Raw genomic sequence first — 14,747 nt, 5'->3', positions numbered from 1 at the left:
TCGAACCGCCAAACTGCCAACCTTTCTGATCGACACCGCGTCCCTATGCATACATACATATATGCATGTATATACACATTACATGCACAGGTAGCTATACATACACAGAGAGACACATGTCTGTGTGTATCACTTCATTACCTAATTTCACCATACAATTTTAAAGGCAATAAAGGAGTTATCTACAATAATCACATTCCATTCAGTGTGTTTTAACAACTAATGTTGCTTTTTGTTTCGAAATCTGAAAATATTTCAGCAGTGTCCTGTTGGTGATGCCGAGGGACTATTTTCAACACCTAGACAGGCATGTCCAATTCACATCCCATAAGCCACATGCAGCCCTGGACAACTACTATTCTGTTTGACTTTTTTTCTAAAAAAAAAACCTGATCAAGAAGGGTGAGACTTTTCATTGTCAGCTGACAAGTCCCACTGCTGTACCTTAAAAAAATGTCATCCCAAAGAGCAGCATTCAAGATAGGATGGCTGAATACGTTCAATTTTTCCCCCATAGTCCCTTGCAGAGAGTTTTAAGCCGTCTGCTCTCACTTGATGCTGTTGTTCAGTGGCATTTGTAGCAATTTTTCTAAGTGACTGATTGGGGGATCTCCTTTCCTCAAAAGACTAGGGAGAAAAAACCATCTCTGTTCAAGAGAATAAGCCTTATTCATTTGTCAAGAGTTTTTGTTCTGTAGTTCCATACAGAAAGTTTTCTCCCCTCCCCCTTGTTCTGCAGAAGCCATTCAGATCCTTATAGTGTCAGGGTTCCAAATAGCATCCAAAAGTAAATCAGAGTCCAAGGCAAAGTATTGCTCAAAGTTATAATTTATTAAGAGAGCCATGTTGGCACATCTGGGAAAACCCGAATCTGAAAGCTTCCCCGTTTTCACACCTAGTTGAAAGTTCAAGATCTTGTCCTCATATTCACAAGTCCATCGCATGGTCCAATCTTCCACTGCCATGCTGGCAGTTCCAGCCATACAGTTCCGGTCAAGTGCAGAGGTGCGAAGACAAAGGATGACCTTGGCTTTCTAGAAAGAATTTTGTTATGGCTACATAGTATCTAACTCCGTACAATCCCCCCTCCCATTTTTCCACAATAGAAAATGTATAGTAGAATAATAGAAAGTGTGGCAGGCCAAAGATCAAACAGAAAATATGGCTGCAGGCCTGACAGATAGATCTCTTCCATAAATAGAGTTTGAAAACCCCCAAAATCCCAGGTTATATGTAGGAAATGTTTTTGAAGAGATTCCCCAGTAACTTCATTTCTCCTCAGCTATGCAATCTTCTCCTGTGGGTTCCTTTGGGTTAACCCCCATTCTTTTATCATTTAGAAAATCTAGAAAAACATTTCTTTTTTTACTTGATTTATAATGGCTGGATTATTTGTTGCCTATTTTAATAGTAATTGTGATCTGTTTTAGGTTTAAAAAAACATTTGGAATCCCTCCTCCCCACCCCCCAACATGCACAGAGTAGGTTAAATAAAATAAAATAAATATTTTTCTTCATTTAACAAAGAGGTTGATAGTATCTATGGAATACTGTATTTCATTTACTGAATTGGTGCTGGAGAGTGTTAAATAATAATGTGAATCACCATTGGGAAGGTCAAGTAAAATACTTGATTTTAACAGAGTGACTTAAAAGCCACCCCCTCCTTTCCTGCCTTCTTGGTCTGAACTTCATGTCTTTTTCTTACAGTGAACGGATATCACATACCAGGCACGTTGGCATCCCAGCTAGAGCCAAGCCACATGAGTCTCCGCAAAATCAGCAGTGACCCTCAGGTAAACTCACATAATGTGCTTCAGGATTCCTCCCTTAATAAATTTTGCTTTATTTAGGAACAGGTTTCGTGGTAACTTCCAGTCCAAGGAAGCTTGGAAATTGCTTTTTTATTTAAAAATTGTGAATCACCATTATTCCACAGCAAAGTCCAAGCTTGTTCTGTAAATCTCAAAGTCATTATAGTTCTGAAACACCATTCTCCCTCCCCGCCCCCACTCTCTGTGTATGTGACTTCCTATCTCTCTCCATCTCTCTTTCTCTGCTGTTTTTATATGTCAAAGCTCCTATTGATCTTATTCAGTTTTGGCCATCTGTGATCATTTGGTAGCACAAAGTTCTTCAGGCAAGTCGTGCAATGTGCTTTCTTTCTGTCCATGTTTTAATTGCAATTACACTAAGTGTCTGCTTACTCTTACCCTTTCCTTATCTCATAGATGGGTTTTTTTTTGTTGTTATCTTCAATCAAATCTATGTTTCTCACATTTGTTATGATATGTGTGAACTCGGGAAGTGGGGGTATTGGGGGTATGAGTCTCCTTTATTGCTATTTTAGAACGTGTTGAAAGATGGCTTGAAATTTTGTCGCAGAAATACACGGTTTAGATTCTTAGGTCATACATGCTTCAGAATTCTATGTATAATTTTTGTGCTCAGTATAACAATGTGGTGATAATGACAGTCCTTGACACCCGTCCAGCATGTCGCTGTGCTAGGAGACTTTTGAGAAATTTCCACTTCCTTACATTCTAAACACCAGGGTCATCCTGAAATGATCTCTGTATCTCTAAATTGCAACCCAGTGCTCCCTGTAGTTTCCAGCCATGTTTGTAAGTGTTATTCATTAACGACTCCAATTGATTTTATAAAATCACAGAATGAGAAGGGACATTTAGGCCACTGAATTTAGCTGCCCCCACCAGCTAATTGCAGGAATCCAAATTAAAGCTTCTAGGGCAGATAATGTAGTTGCCTAGAACCCATCCAGCAAAGGGAAGGACATCATTTTTCTGGATAATAATAGTTTCCATTGTCATAAAATTTGCTCTTAATGATTAGCTATTTTTTCCTAATAATCATTTTATATTTTAATTCAAATTTAAGTCCATTACACTGTGTCCTTCACTCTGAGACAGTAGAATACAGGTCTTAACCTTCTGTTGTGTGACATCCTTCAGGAATTTGGAGAATGCGCTTCTATTTCTCTTTGTTTCAAATCAACTCAAGGTTAAATATACCCAATTTTTCAATGGAAATTATTGTTTCTAGTCCCCCAATATCACTGGTTGCCCTTTTCTGATCCTGCATTACTTACGGTAATCTGAATTCCTAAAGTGCAGTACTTTAAACATAATGCCTGAGCTGTGAGCCAACCGATTTAGAATAAAGTAAAAATTGTAGTACCCATGAAACCTAAAATTGTAGTAACATTTATTGTAACCACATCAGATTACTTGATTCATATCCAACTTGTAATCAACAACTATTCCAAAATGTTTAAGTACTATTACAAATCCATACATAAACCAAACTATATCTGTACATTTAATGTATGCTTCCTAAGTATATAGGTTTGCTTAAGTCTCTGTTAAATTTCACTTTAAAAACATTTTTAGCACTTATGTCTACTACAACAAGATTTTATTTTTGTCTTCTACAATACTGGCTATCTCCCCTTCCCCTAATATTGTATCTGTGCAGATTTAATCAGTTGCATTCCATCTCGTCATCCAACTGATTAATAAAAATATAAAGTACAAATTCTAGGAATCTTCTGTCACTCTCTTCAATATTTCCAGAGTGATAAAGAAATTGCTTTGAATGTTCTGCATGTCTTAAAAGGTGAGACATGATGACTAAATATAGCTGAACTATAAAGACCCAGTGTTCTAGAATGCAGCAATGAATCCAAAATTTAAATCCGCATTCTGCACCTCTGTGGATTAAAATACATCTGGTCATTTCCAATCATGACGTTGCAAAGTCATTTTGGCAGTTTATGTGTCAATTTCAGTTTCTCATTTACAATACTCACATTGTGATAATGGAGGAAATGTTACATCACAGATTACAATAGCATATTAGAAATCTAATTATGAACCTCTTCCTAAAGCCTATCAAATCCTTTTGTTATTTTATTATTTGGCCACTCCTTCCCAAATGTTAATGAAAAGAACTTGCAGGCCAATTTCACAAGTGATACTTGAAGTGATTTTTCTCTGCATATTCTTTCAATATTTTTTATTCTTTCAATAAAAAAGCTACATTGACTTGGATATGCATCTTAGCATTTCTTCCTTTTTCCACTTATTAACAGCATGTCAGACATATGTCAGGGGAAATTTATATAGTTCTATATATACCAAATGTTTACATTATGTGAACGATACAGCAATTTTAGACTAAACACTACAAACAAAACATCAATCTAAGCTACTATCTCCAACATAATATGTTCCAACTCATAGAATTTAGTTATATTTTGTCCTGGCTTTCCTCTACAGATATGAATACTGTTTAATATTTGTATTCCAGCATTATTCAGGAAAGTAGGCAAATTAATATTATTTGCTCAGGATAATTAGACTAGCTATATCATTAAATAGCAGTATCAACCTAAGCTTCTCCTGTAAAAAACAAACAAACTAGCTGTCTTGTTTCCATTGTTAAATTCTTAGATATCTGCAAGGTGTACTTTCTGTAAGGTATACTTAGGAAGCACAGTTTTTAGGAGGCTCCTATAAGTTATTCAGGTTCACTGTCATCATCAACATTTTGTGAGTCTCCTTGAATGTATTGTAGAATAGCAAATCAGAGAAAGTATGTGCTGCCAACACAATTAATTTGTTAGAGGATGGTGGTTCAGGAAAAATTGCTACTGTAAGCTTTGATTGAGTCAGCAAGTCATATCTTTTAGAACACAAAGAACTTGGTCAAAACAGCTCTGCTGGCCTTCCACACTGCGTGGGCCCTCGGTCTCTTCTCTCAATCTTTTCCGTCTTTTCCCTCCAAGTGCTGCCAAAAGCAGAGGCGCCACTCAAAGCTGAGATTTCCAATACTTGGCAGTATCTTTATTCTTAACATTATCAAGTATTTTTTTCATGTTTGCAGTGTCACTGTAGAATAGTTTAATTTTGCCTTTGCAACATGAAGCATGTTAAAGATGCTAATTGGATGGATCCCAAACAATGAAGATTCTGTTTTTAGAACAAAAAATAGGCCCTTCTCTTTCTTTCCATAACTCTTGGAGTAGGCACTGGGGGGTGGGGGTTTCTGCTGATGTTTAGCCTTTCACAATGTGACTCAATCCACAGCAGGCCTTTCACACACTTTTCTTTTTACATTACCTTCCTGAGGCATCAAAACAAATTCTCTCCCCCTCCTTTCTACTGGGTAACTTTATTGAGGTCAGTGGTCTCGTAAACACAATGGACAGTCCAAATTATCAAGGGCAAGGCTGCTTCTTATGCTCAATATTTACAACGTCTATGGCTACTATAGCACAGGAAAAAGAAAGTGACAAATGGAAGCTGTGTAAAACAATTAAATGTGAAAACTGAGAGGATAATTTAATTCTAGAGCTATTTCATCCAATAAGGTTAAAATTCAGGATACATAAGAGGATGTGCTTCGTATAGCATATAGAATATGAAATTCATTGCTGCATGTTAGGACTTCCAACTTGAATATCTTCCAAAGGTAAATGAACAAATTAAAAAAAAAAGTTTTCAATTTCTATCAGTCATGTTGGCTAGTGTGTATTACATATAGTGTTAAAAACAATACATCTCTCAGTGCAAACTGTTGGCTTTACACTGAGAGTGTAATGCAAGTGTGAAGATTTCTCACACCTTACTTGTGGACTTCCTGTAGGCATTTGATATTTCCACTATGGAAACAGAATGCTAGATTAAATAGGCCTTTCATTTGATGTATGTAGAAAATCACAAAGTTAGCATACAAGAGGAGAAAACTAGGTCTGAAATTGAGTGCATTCTCCAAAACTTCGAATCTAACAATCACCTGAAATAAATGCATTTCTAAAATAAATGCATGGTTGGAATAGGTCCATTGAACAAACAAATTCTGGATCCATTTTTAACTTTTCTTGAAGACTCATTCTCTCTAGCTGAAAAGGCAGATTGAATAGTTACTATATTCTATATCTTCCACTTTGTCTCTGGCATATCTCACCACTTTGAACACTTTGGGAGTGAACCTTGCTTTGTAGATACTTCTTGTGTGTGTCTTAGTCTTCATTGTTGTCATTGTTTTGTAGCACCCAGAATAGTGATTACTTTGAGTTGATCTGGTCTTGGTGTAAGAATGTAAATTAATGGTCTTTCCTTTGGATTAACTGAGGATTATATCTGCCACATACTGGCATTTCATTCACTATTTCTAAAATCACCCAATGACACTAAATCCTTATGTCCTATTCTAGCTAAACATCCATAATATTTAATAACAAAGTTTTCTGTCCTTCTTTCCAAATCACTGTTTACAATTTACATCCCATTTCCTTGTGTTGTACCCATATATATACATATATACATATACATACATACATACACGTTATTATCATTATCCGTCCTTTATTTGACTATATCCTGCAGCATATCATTTCCCCCCCTAACAATCAAGGCTTAACTGGATCTAACTTAATTCTTTTTTTAATTAACCTTTATATATAATCCAAAAGGGTTTCTAATCTTCCTTTCATGGGTACCAAGTGATTATTCTTATACTGGCTTTGAAATGCAAGACTCAACCCAGTCAGCCAACTGGAAAAAATTGGGAAAATGGAATATCCTTAGTTAATGTGATACAAACAGTTGGTTCAAAGAAGTTTTGATATTAACCAAAGCAATTTGCAGGTTTGAAAGCTCAGATAATTTAGGTTTACTACTGAAGCTGCTAGCAGTTTATTGAGCATGAAAGTACATTCCATATAGGCAAAGCTTTAAAGCAAATCTTTTTTTGTTGTTGTTGCTTTTATTCTGCCTTTTTTTAATACACACAACTCAAGGTTGTGTGTGTATCCTACTTTTCCCCCAACAACAACTCTGTGAGGTGGATTGGGCTGAGAGAAATGACTGGTCCAAAATCATCCAGACATTTTTTCGTGCCATGGCAGGTGTAGAAGTCACAGTCTTCTTGTTTCTGGGCCAGCATCTTCAATACTACACCAAACTGACTCTTAATGATTATAAAAAAAACCCAGAGGATTTGGAATTCTTCATTATATGGTTCTTCCTGGTAAAATTAGCAATCAGCCCTAATTTTATTGTAGAACTACTGGTGGTCTGCTGCTTGGAGATTCCTTTTCTGCACATGTGAACAACTAATGCTAACAGTGTTATTTTAAAAAAATCCCTTGAGACATTTTAAGATATGAATGTGTGAGAGATTAAAATGTTTCCTGGCTCTCACATTCATCCTGGATTCAAGATTGATAAAAGATGTATTTTGTTTTAAAATGAAATTAAGAGAAGCTGATTCACTTACATAAGGATGCTTTGAAGGAAAAAGCAGAAATTCTGTCCCAGAAAGCAGAGAGGAGGAAGAGCATGATGCTCTATTCCAGATTATACTGTAGTGCAGATAAGGATGGACTGGTGAGATGCTCTAAACTGGGGAATATGGCCCCTAAAGAATCTTATGCAATTCAAAACAAGACGGTTGGGTTCTGTTTTTGATTTTTTTTGTTGCTCTGTGTAGTGCTGGGTAATACAATGTACATTTATTTATTTATTTTGTAAGAGATATAGACAATAAATGAACCTTTCAGGAATAATGGATGCAATTAAGGATGCAGCAGGATATGCCCATCATGCTCTTGTTAGCTGTTGCATGGGGTTTGAAATGGAGTAACAGAGCAAATATCAGCTTAAAACATATAGCTGTTGCCTCCTTGATAGAACGTTGCACCCGGTGCTTTTTGTTTAGTTCATTTTGTGTCTGTCAGTTTTATGCAAGGGATGCTTTGTAAAGCTTTTAGTCTTTTGCAAATATAAGTAGAGGAAGCCTGAGGGACAGCTGCATTGTGGTTTTAGCTTCACATGCAGACAGCTATAGCTGGATGAAGCAATTGCTTTTGTTCAGGGTTTAATGTTGTTCATTTTCACTTGTTTTCATAACAGTTTGCATTTTAGAAGACCATATTTTTCCCTAATGCTGGCTAGCTGTGTTTATTTAGTTTCAAGGCAGCTGTTTTTTTTTTTTAAATGTGTTGGATTTTGTTTTGTTTGTATCAATGCATGCATTTCTGTGCAAATCATTCCACTAATGTAAAGACCACCCTATGCACTCTTTTGGAGAGCTGTATCCTGACATTGAAACAGTGCAGATTTTAATTCTGGAAAATGCAAATTAAAATAAGCTTGTGTTAAATGAATTGCTTCCCTATCTCTACCTAGGAAATATGTCCTTACCTCTCCTGACTGAGTTTTCCAAGCCGTCAGAAAGGGAGGGGGGGAAATGAAAAGTGTCTGAACCTACAATCAAAACATTGTTTGTACACACCAACTGCGGTGTATACATGTGGAGTTTCTGGTAACTCTTTAGACTTAGTACTGAGAGAGTCCAAATCCAGCGTTGGCGTGCAGTTGAAGGGTTAATTCCAAAGCAAAGCACTGATTGGAAGGGGAGGGGTCACCCTCTTTCGAATGAATTATCTGGCTGTACAGAGCTTATGTGCTGCTTCAGGATCACAGTACAAAATTCTCCCATGCAAAAGCCCAGTTGCCAAGCTCTGACACTTCCAGACATGGGAAAAGGCTAACCCAGGAATCAAGCAGAAGGGACCCTGCTCACAATTGGCTTGCGTTCAGCTTCAAACACCACCTCCATACACATATCCTTATATACACGGACAATTTCTCAAGAAACATACCATGTCGGATGTGGAATGCAGTTTTGATGATGCCTCTTGTCTCTCTCCTCAGAGTCCCGGGTCTCCATCACCTACTCGAAAGCAGAATAAGGAGAACACCTTTACGGTAAGTAGAATCCTGGAGTGATAATCACCAATCCAGTTGCTATGGTGATCCAGTCAGCAAGTAGCACTGCAGGCCGGGCTGGAGGGGGGTGAAGACAGGATTTTGTGTGCTGGGGTCTGCCTCATGTTTTCCAGATGTAAACATGGTTCTTCCTCTCCTCAGCGGTAGCTGCAATGAAGCCATATTTAAAAGGCTGAAGCTAACAAAAAGCCTGTTACACAGAGATAGGAAAGAAAGCAAAAGAGAGGGTAGGAGACCCTTCTGGGTGCTGGGATGTTTAAATTACAGTTGGAGCAGTTTTCGTTCATTCCGTTCAAACAATTTATCACTGGTGAAGTCATCTAAAGAATGGAGTCTTCCTGTGAAGAGTGTACACAATGGAAAAAGTTGACACCAAGGTTTCATGAAACCTGTTTTCTACGATGGCTTACCTTTCAGATTTCAGTGGCTAGAAAAAAACAATTGTGTATGTGTGTGTGCTTGTGTGTGCGTGTGTTTGCACATAGTTATTTTTGTCTAGTATACATACATACATACAAATATGCACACTTTAAAGTTGTTTTTCAGTGTGGATGGCTGAAATGTTATATTTCGAATTCTGCTTTTTAAATCAATGTAAACTTATTCTTCACTCCATTGTCGCTCATAAACATGGATCACATGTACAAAATTTGAATGCAGTGATTAAAAAGCTATAAATGCTTCTCTGTTGAAGCCTGAATTCTGCCTTTTTGCTGCAAACAATAATGGAAACAAATCTGTTAAAGCAACATGACATCCCTCAATTGATCAAGTAAGAGAGAGAAGCACCAGGGAGCTAGTATATGGTGGAATGATTATTTATATGTTCTCTTTTGATATCCATTCAGTTTTTATAGGTTTGAAATGTAATTTTAGTGTTTTATCAACTTACACCTTTTAAGATTTACAATGGGATTGTGAGAATACAGGCTCATTTGGATTTTGGAATACATCTCTATTGTGGAACAGTGATTTTGGATTTGTTTTGATGAAGGGCTGCAATAGGATCAGATTTACTGAATGAATTGCAGATTGCTCTGCTTCTCAATGAAACTATTAGCAACCAAAATAAATACCTTACATTGATTTCCAACTAGCAGGTTACTAAAACAACAGCCCCAAATGTTGACAAAGCGTTTTCATTCTTATTTGGTTGCTGTTTATTTGTGCTTTAAACTACTTCAGGAATTGTTACACCAGAATAAATGTTTAGTAAAGTCAACTTGGCTAACTTTACTGAACAGTTCTTCTGGAGTCATAGTTCCTGGATTTGCCTGAAGCAATGCCATTTTCTGACAAAGTCAGAATAATCACAGTAAGTCTCAAATGAAACGAAAGAAAATTTCTACTTTATTATTACTATTATATTCTTTATCCTGATTCCTGAAGTGGATTGATTTTGCACCAAATCAGATATCTATACATATATTCTCATTGTAATGCTGTTGAACAGTGACATAGATCCTTTGTCCCAAACCGGGTGCCTTTTTATGCAACCAATTCTTGAAACCTAAGAGGTTAAATACAGCATTCAAGATAGGATGGCCTTATCCTTGTTCCTGTTGGTTCACAGTGTATGAAAATGGGAAAGAAGAATCAAATTATTCATGTAGTATTGGAGGTGAAACTACACAGCCTCCTACTCATATGCTAACAGGAATCTGTAACACTTGAAATATCTTGACTCAATTTTTTCCCCACACACAACAGTGTTAACTTTAGGCAAACGTTTCAAAGTAGCATCAGCAAAGATCCTTTGATGTGTGAATATAAAGATTATTCTTATTCCCTTCGCATTTTCCTGCAATATGTATGTTATACACCTGCACAACATACATATTCCAAATAGGTATGCAACTGTGACTTTCAGCATTTGCTTCTCTAGCAAGTTCACAGGAAATTGTGCTTTTGGCAGTCGGTCACATTCAACACTGACACTCTGTTAAAAGGATTTAGACGGTATTTAAATAATCTGGAAATGCCCCCAAACCACATTATGGCCAACTGATGTTTCATTGGGCAGCCATGTCCTTTAGATGCCAACAAGTGTTCATAGAGAAGTGGCTGTCAATGAAGTCATTCAATATTTCTTGGAATCCCCATGAGAGGAACTGCAAGCAAGAGATGTTGGACAAGATGTTGCCTTTCAGAACATGCCTTGGATACTATTTTTAGACTTAGCTTGCCTACTGTCCCCAAGGATACTGTTCTGAGGCTTGAATGAAGCACTCATTATGATTTTGATCTTCATTTCAGGGATCTTCACATATTCTTCTTTTCCTTCCCTAAAACAGCAAAATAACTATTTTAAGGAAAATAAGCAGCTACTGTGCTATTTTTTTTCTACGATGTTATTTTTCAGGTGGGAAACAGGCAATGATTTTTCATAGGTTCAGGGTTGTAAGAGTAGTCTTAAAATGAACAATTTTACTATTTTCTGTTTATTTCTGTCTATCTAATTCTGGTCAATCTAACTTTCTCACAATTTTGTAGCATTGCTGTCCTTAAAAACATTTTTAAAACATGAGAAACACAAGCAGTGCCACTACAAAGAGAAACACTTTTGTTGAGTATGAAGGACAGAGATGCTTCTTAGATGCTGCCCACATAGCACATATAGCCACATAGAAAGATACATTTGAGAAGTATTTTACATTTTTTTAAAAAAATTGTTTATGGGCATGAGCACTCATATAACTCTACAAAAATAGAACAATGGCGCATGCTTTTGGCAATTTGTTACAGAAATGCCTTTTTTCTTAAAGCACTGTATTTATCTTCTTCCAATACTTGATTAAAAAACCTATTCTGCTTGAAGGAAAATTTTCCATCTTATAAAAGTGCTACAACCATCTTGGGTTTATTGCATCCTGTAGAATTAGAAGGTAATGCTTGGGCTTTTAGGTGCTTTGAATTTCAAGGCAAAAAGAGAATTTTGAGATATACAGGAAGCATCTATCTGTGACAGATTTGTAACCAAGCTAATCTTTTCTTGAGATTGTGCTGCAGTTGAGGACTGTTGCATGATCCTGAAAAAAGATGTAGTTGAATTGCGAATAGGTGATACTTGAGTGTCCTCACACTCACACATTGAAACACTAGACAGCTCCAATAACCAGGCCTGCTGCTCCACAAAAATAACCTGTACATTTTTTTTATTTCTTGTTTTGGAAAAACGCTCATCTGTATTCCATGTCCATCCTACATAGAATCATATGTGGTTGGAGCAATGTCAAAATTGCATAATTATTATTGATAACATTGGATAATATCAGTATATTCTCCATTATATGAAGGGAAGGCCTGCATTTTTCTTTTCTGGAAAGAGAAGACAACAAAGAGACTTGTCAGCTATGTTGAAGTATCTGGGGGCGGGGCGGGGGGGAGTCATGCAGAAAATGGGGTAGGTTTAAATACAAAGGCTTTGTATTTGGTTAAACATCCTAATATCAAAAGCTGTTTAACAGTGAAACAAGATTGTCTTGGCAGATGATGGATTCTCATCATCTGAAGGTATGATAGCCATCTGCAGGAAAGTCTATTGTAAGGGATTCCTGTATTGAAGAGGAGTTTGGACAAGATAATCTACAAGACCCACTTCATAAGTGGTCCAATGTTCTATAATTCTGTGATTCAAAAGGCATATAAAGAGCATTCTGATGTACTTTGTATTTCTGGAAAGTTCACCAAAGCTTGTATCTCTAAAGCAAAGATAATTAGAAACGTAGGCATTCTTTTTGTTGTTTTTCCTGAAATGAAGGAGATAAATGTTCTCTCAGCAGGCTTCATAAATTTAACTGGTGAACATTTTCCAGAGGAGATCAGTTGTACACTTTAGAAAAAATGAGCATGAGAATGACACGCTTAGTTGTTCTTCTTTCTCTCTCTCTGAAGGACCCACAATATACTGTATATCTGAAAATTATTAGAAGTCACCTCCCTGTAGTGATTTATGCATAACTCATGTGAGATTGTCATCAACAACTACATAAAACAAATATTACATTTATCATTCAGCTAAAGAGATTATATGTGGATTTTTTTATCTACCCATAGGATTCAGAGAATATTAATACACTAGCAACTTTCAGAGATAATTTAGTGTCCTGTTGAGTTCTAGGTATAAGGATAATTGAATACTATGCCTTAATAAACACGTGTTTGCGATTAGTATATTCTGATAAGCAACTTTCATGTGTTATGCCATCTTTTTGGGTTTAACTGTTCTTGGAATTAATTTACTTGAATAGTTCTGGACATATGTTTTTTTTTGTAAGTAAGCAATAGCTTTGTCTTGAAGGGTTTCTAGATTTTTCGGAAGGAAAAAATGTAATTCAAATTGTGGTTCTATCTTGCTTGGGGTCTTTTTTCTAGATATTAGGACTGAGGAAGCCCTTTCTACCTGCTTTTGATGACATCTTCTGGCTGGAGAGAGAATCACTCTAATAACTGCCTATATCTATGTCCTGTTTAAGCTTCCAGCTTCTACATATGTAGCATCTCTCTGTTTCTGAATTGCTTTGCATGTCCAGCGTATTCATATTACTTTCTTCTTTATTAGATAAACTGTGTGACTTTTCCCCATCCTGACACAATGCCAGAACAGCAGTTGCTAAAACCTTCTGAATGGAGCTACTGTGATTATTTCTGGGTAAGTGAGCAGCTTCCCATATGCTGTTTACTGCAGCAGTTGAGCTTTACAAAGGATGAGACATATTGCTAACATCTTTGATAGCAAACATGATAAAATCCAAGCCTAAAAGTTGATGATGCACATGACACTGAAAAAGTTATTATTTTTCTTTGCATATGAGATCCAGCAGAATCATTATACTCTTAAAACCAGAAGACTGGAATGAAGTAGAATCATTTCCTGGCCTTCCAGCCTGCAATGCTCTAAACAAGAAATGGGCATTTCATAGCTATAAAAAGTATTTCCCCACCTATCAGGCAGATCACTCAGCAGATTCCTATTTTATGTCAATGGTTGGGGGAAAACAATTATTATGAGGAGGGAGCGAAGAAAAGGGGAAAGAGAAAAGGAGCCTTCTTTTCAAAAGTCACAGATTGAACACTTGTTATCTAGTAATGTTGAGCAGCATCTTTGAGTTCGCACAGCATAAATTCTCCCTCCTCAGTTTTCCGTGGTGTAAAACCAGTAATCTGAAAGTTGCTTTATATTGGGGTAGTCAAAAGTCTTTTTCTCACAAATGAAGCCAAATATACATATCCCAGGATAATGTTGCAGGATCTGGGTCGGTCACCAAGACCAGAGATTTTCTCTTTTGGACTTTTGCTGGAGCCCATATTTTGGGGCACTTCTCTCCAGCCCTTTTGCATCTGAAAGCTCGGAAGACAAAACTTCTGGTCCCGGTAACCATCCCAGATTGGATCCTGCAAAAGTCTTTTTGCTTCTTTGTTCTGTTTGTTGACCATATGACCCAGAAAAGAGGAAGAGTGTGTGTGTTTATGTTTGAAAGACAGTGGTTGCATATAAGTGGATAATGATCTCCAGTCTGTAATCACCGTAGCCATAAAAATGTGTCCAGCCATATCTGAGCCTAACATTCCATACAGATCTGAGAAATAGTGTTTTATGTATCATTCAACTCATTTGCATTATGTCTTATTCACTAGAGATGGTTTCCAAAACAGTTATAGTAAAAGAACTCTTGGTTGATTTTTGGTTGACGCAGAGACGGAGAAAGTGAAATTTACCAAATGCACTATGAATGGTGTACCTCCCTTCCTATTTGTTTTGAACTCCCAGATTAATGACCTATGGATGTCAATTTGTCTGAGCCTCATATTAGAAGCCTCACTGTATCACCACCACCACCACCCCCGTTTGTATTCAAACGGATGGTTTATACTCACTACTGACCACTAGGGGGACTATACAACCAGTTTTGTTCTTATTGCAATTCATCT

The 14,747-nt window shown here is 36.8% G+C and overlaps 1 protein-coding gene across 2 annotated transcripts in view; it reads left to right on the top strand.

The window, feature by feature from the left end:
- GAS7 (growth arrest specific 7) overlaps positions 1 to 14,747 on the top strand; it is a 154,207-nt gene that overhangs the window by 126,124 nt on the left and 13,336 nt on the right. Inside the window, exons 4-6 of one of the 2 annotated variants that reach the window (XM_081933949.1) lie at positions 1,711 to 1,796; positions 8,742 to 8,795; positions 13,378 to 13,467. In XM_081933949.1, coding sequence (XP_081790075.1) covers positions 1,711 to 1,796; positions 8,742 to 8,795; positions 13,378 to 13,467 — 230 coding nt within the window. The remainder of the gene's footprint in view (positions 1 to 1,710; positions 1,797 to 8,741; positions 8,796 to 13,377; positions 13,468 to 14,747) is intronic. The other variant, XM_081933950.1, reaches the window with a different exon arrangement.

The sequence above is a fragment of the Natrix helvetica genome, assembly GCF_964273705.1.
Source record: "Natrix helvetica genome assembly, chromosome: 1".
NCBI classification, from domain to species: domain Eukaryota; kingdom Metazoa; phylum Chordata; class Lepidosauria; order Squamata; family Natricidae; genus Natrix; species Natrix helvetica.
This window is presented reverse-complemented; position numbering and strand designations above follow the sequence as displayed.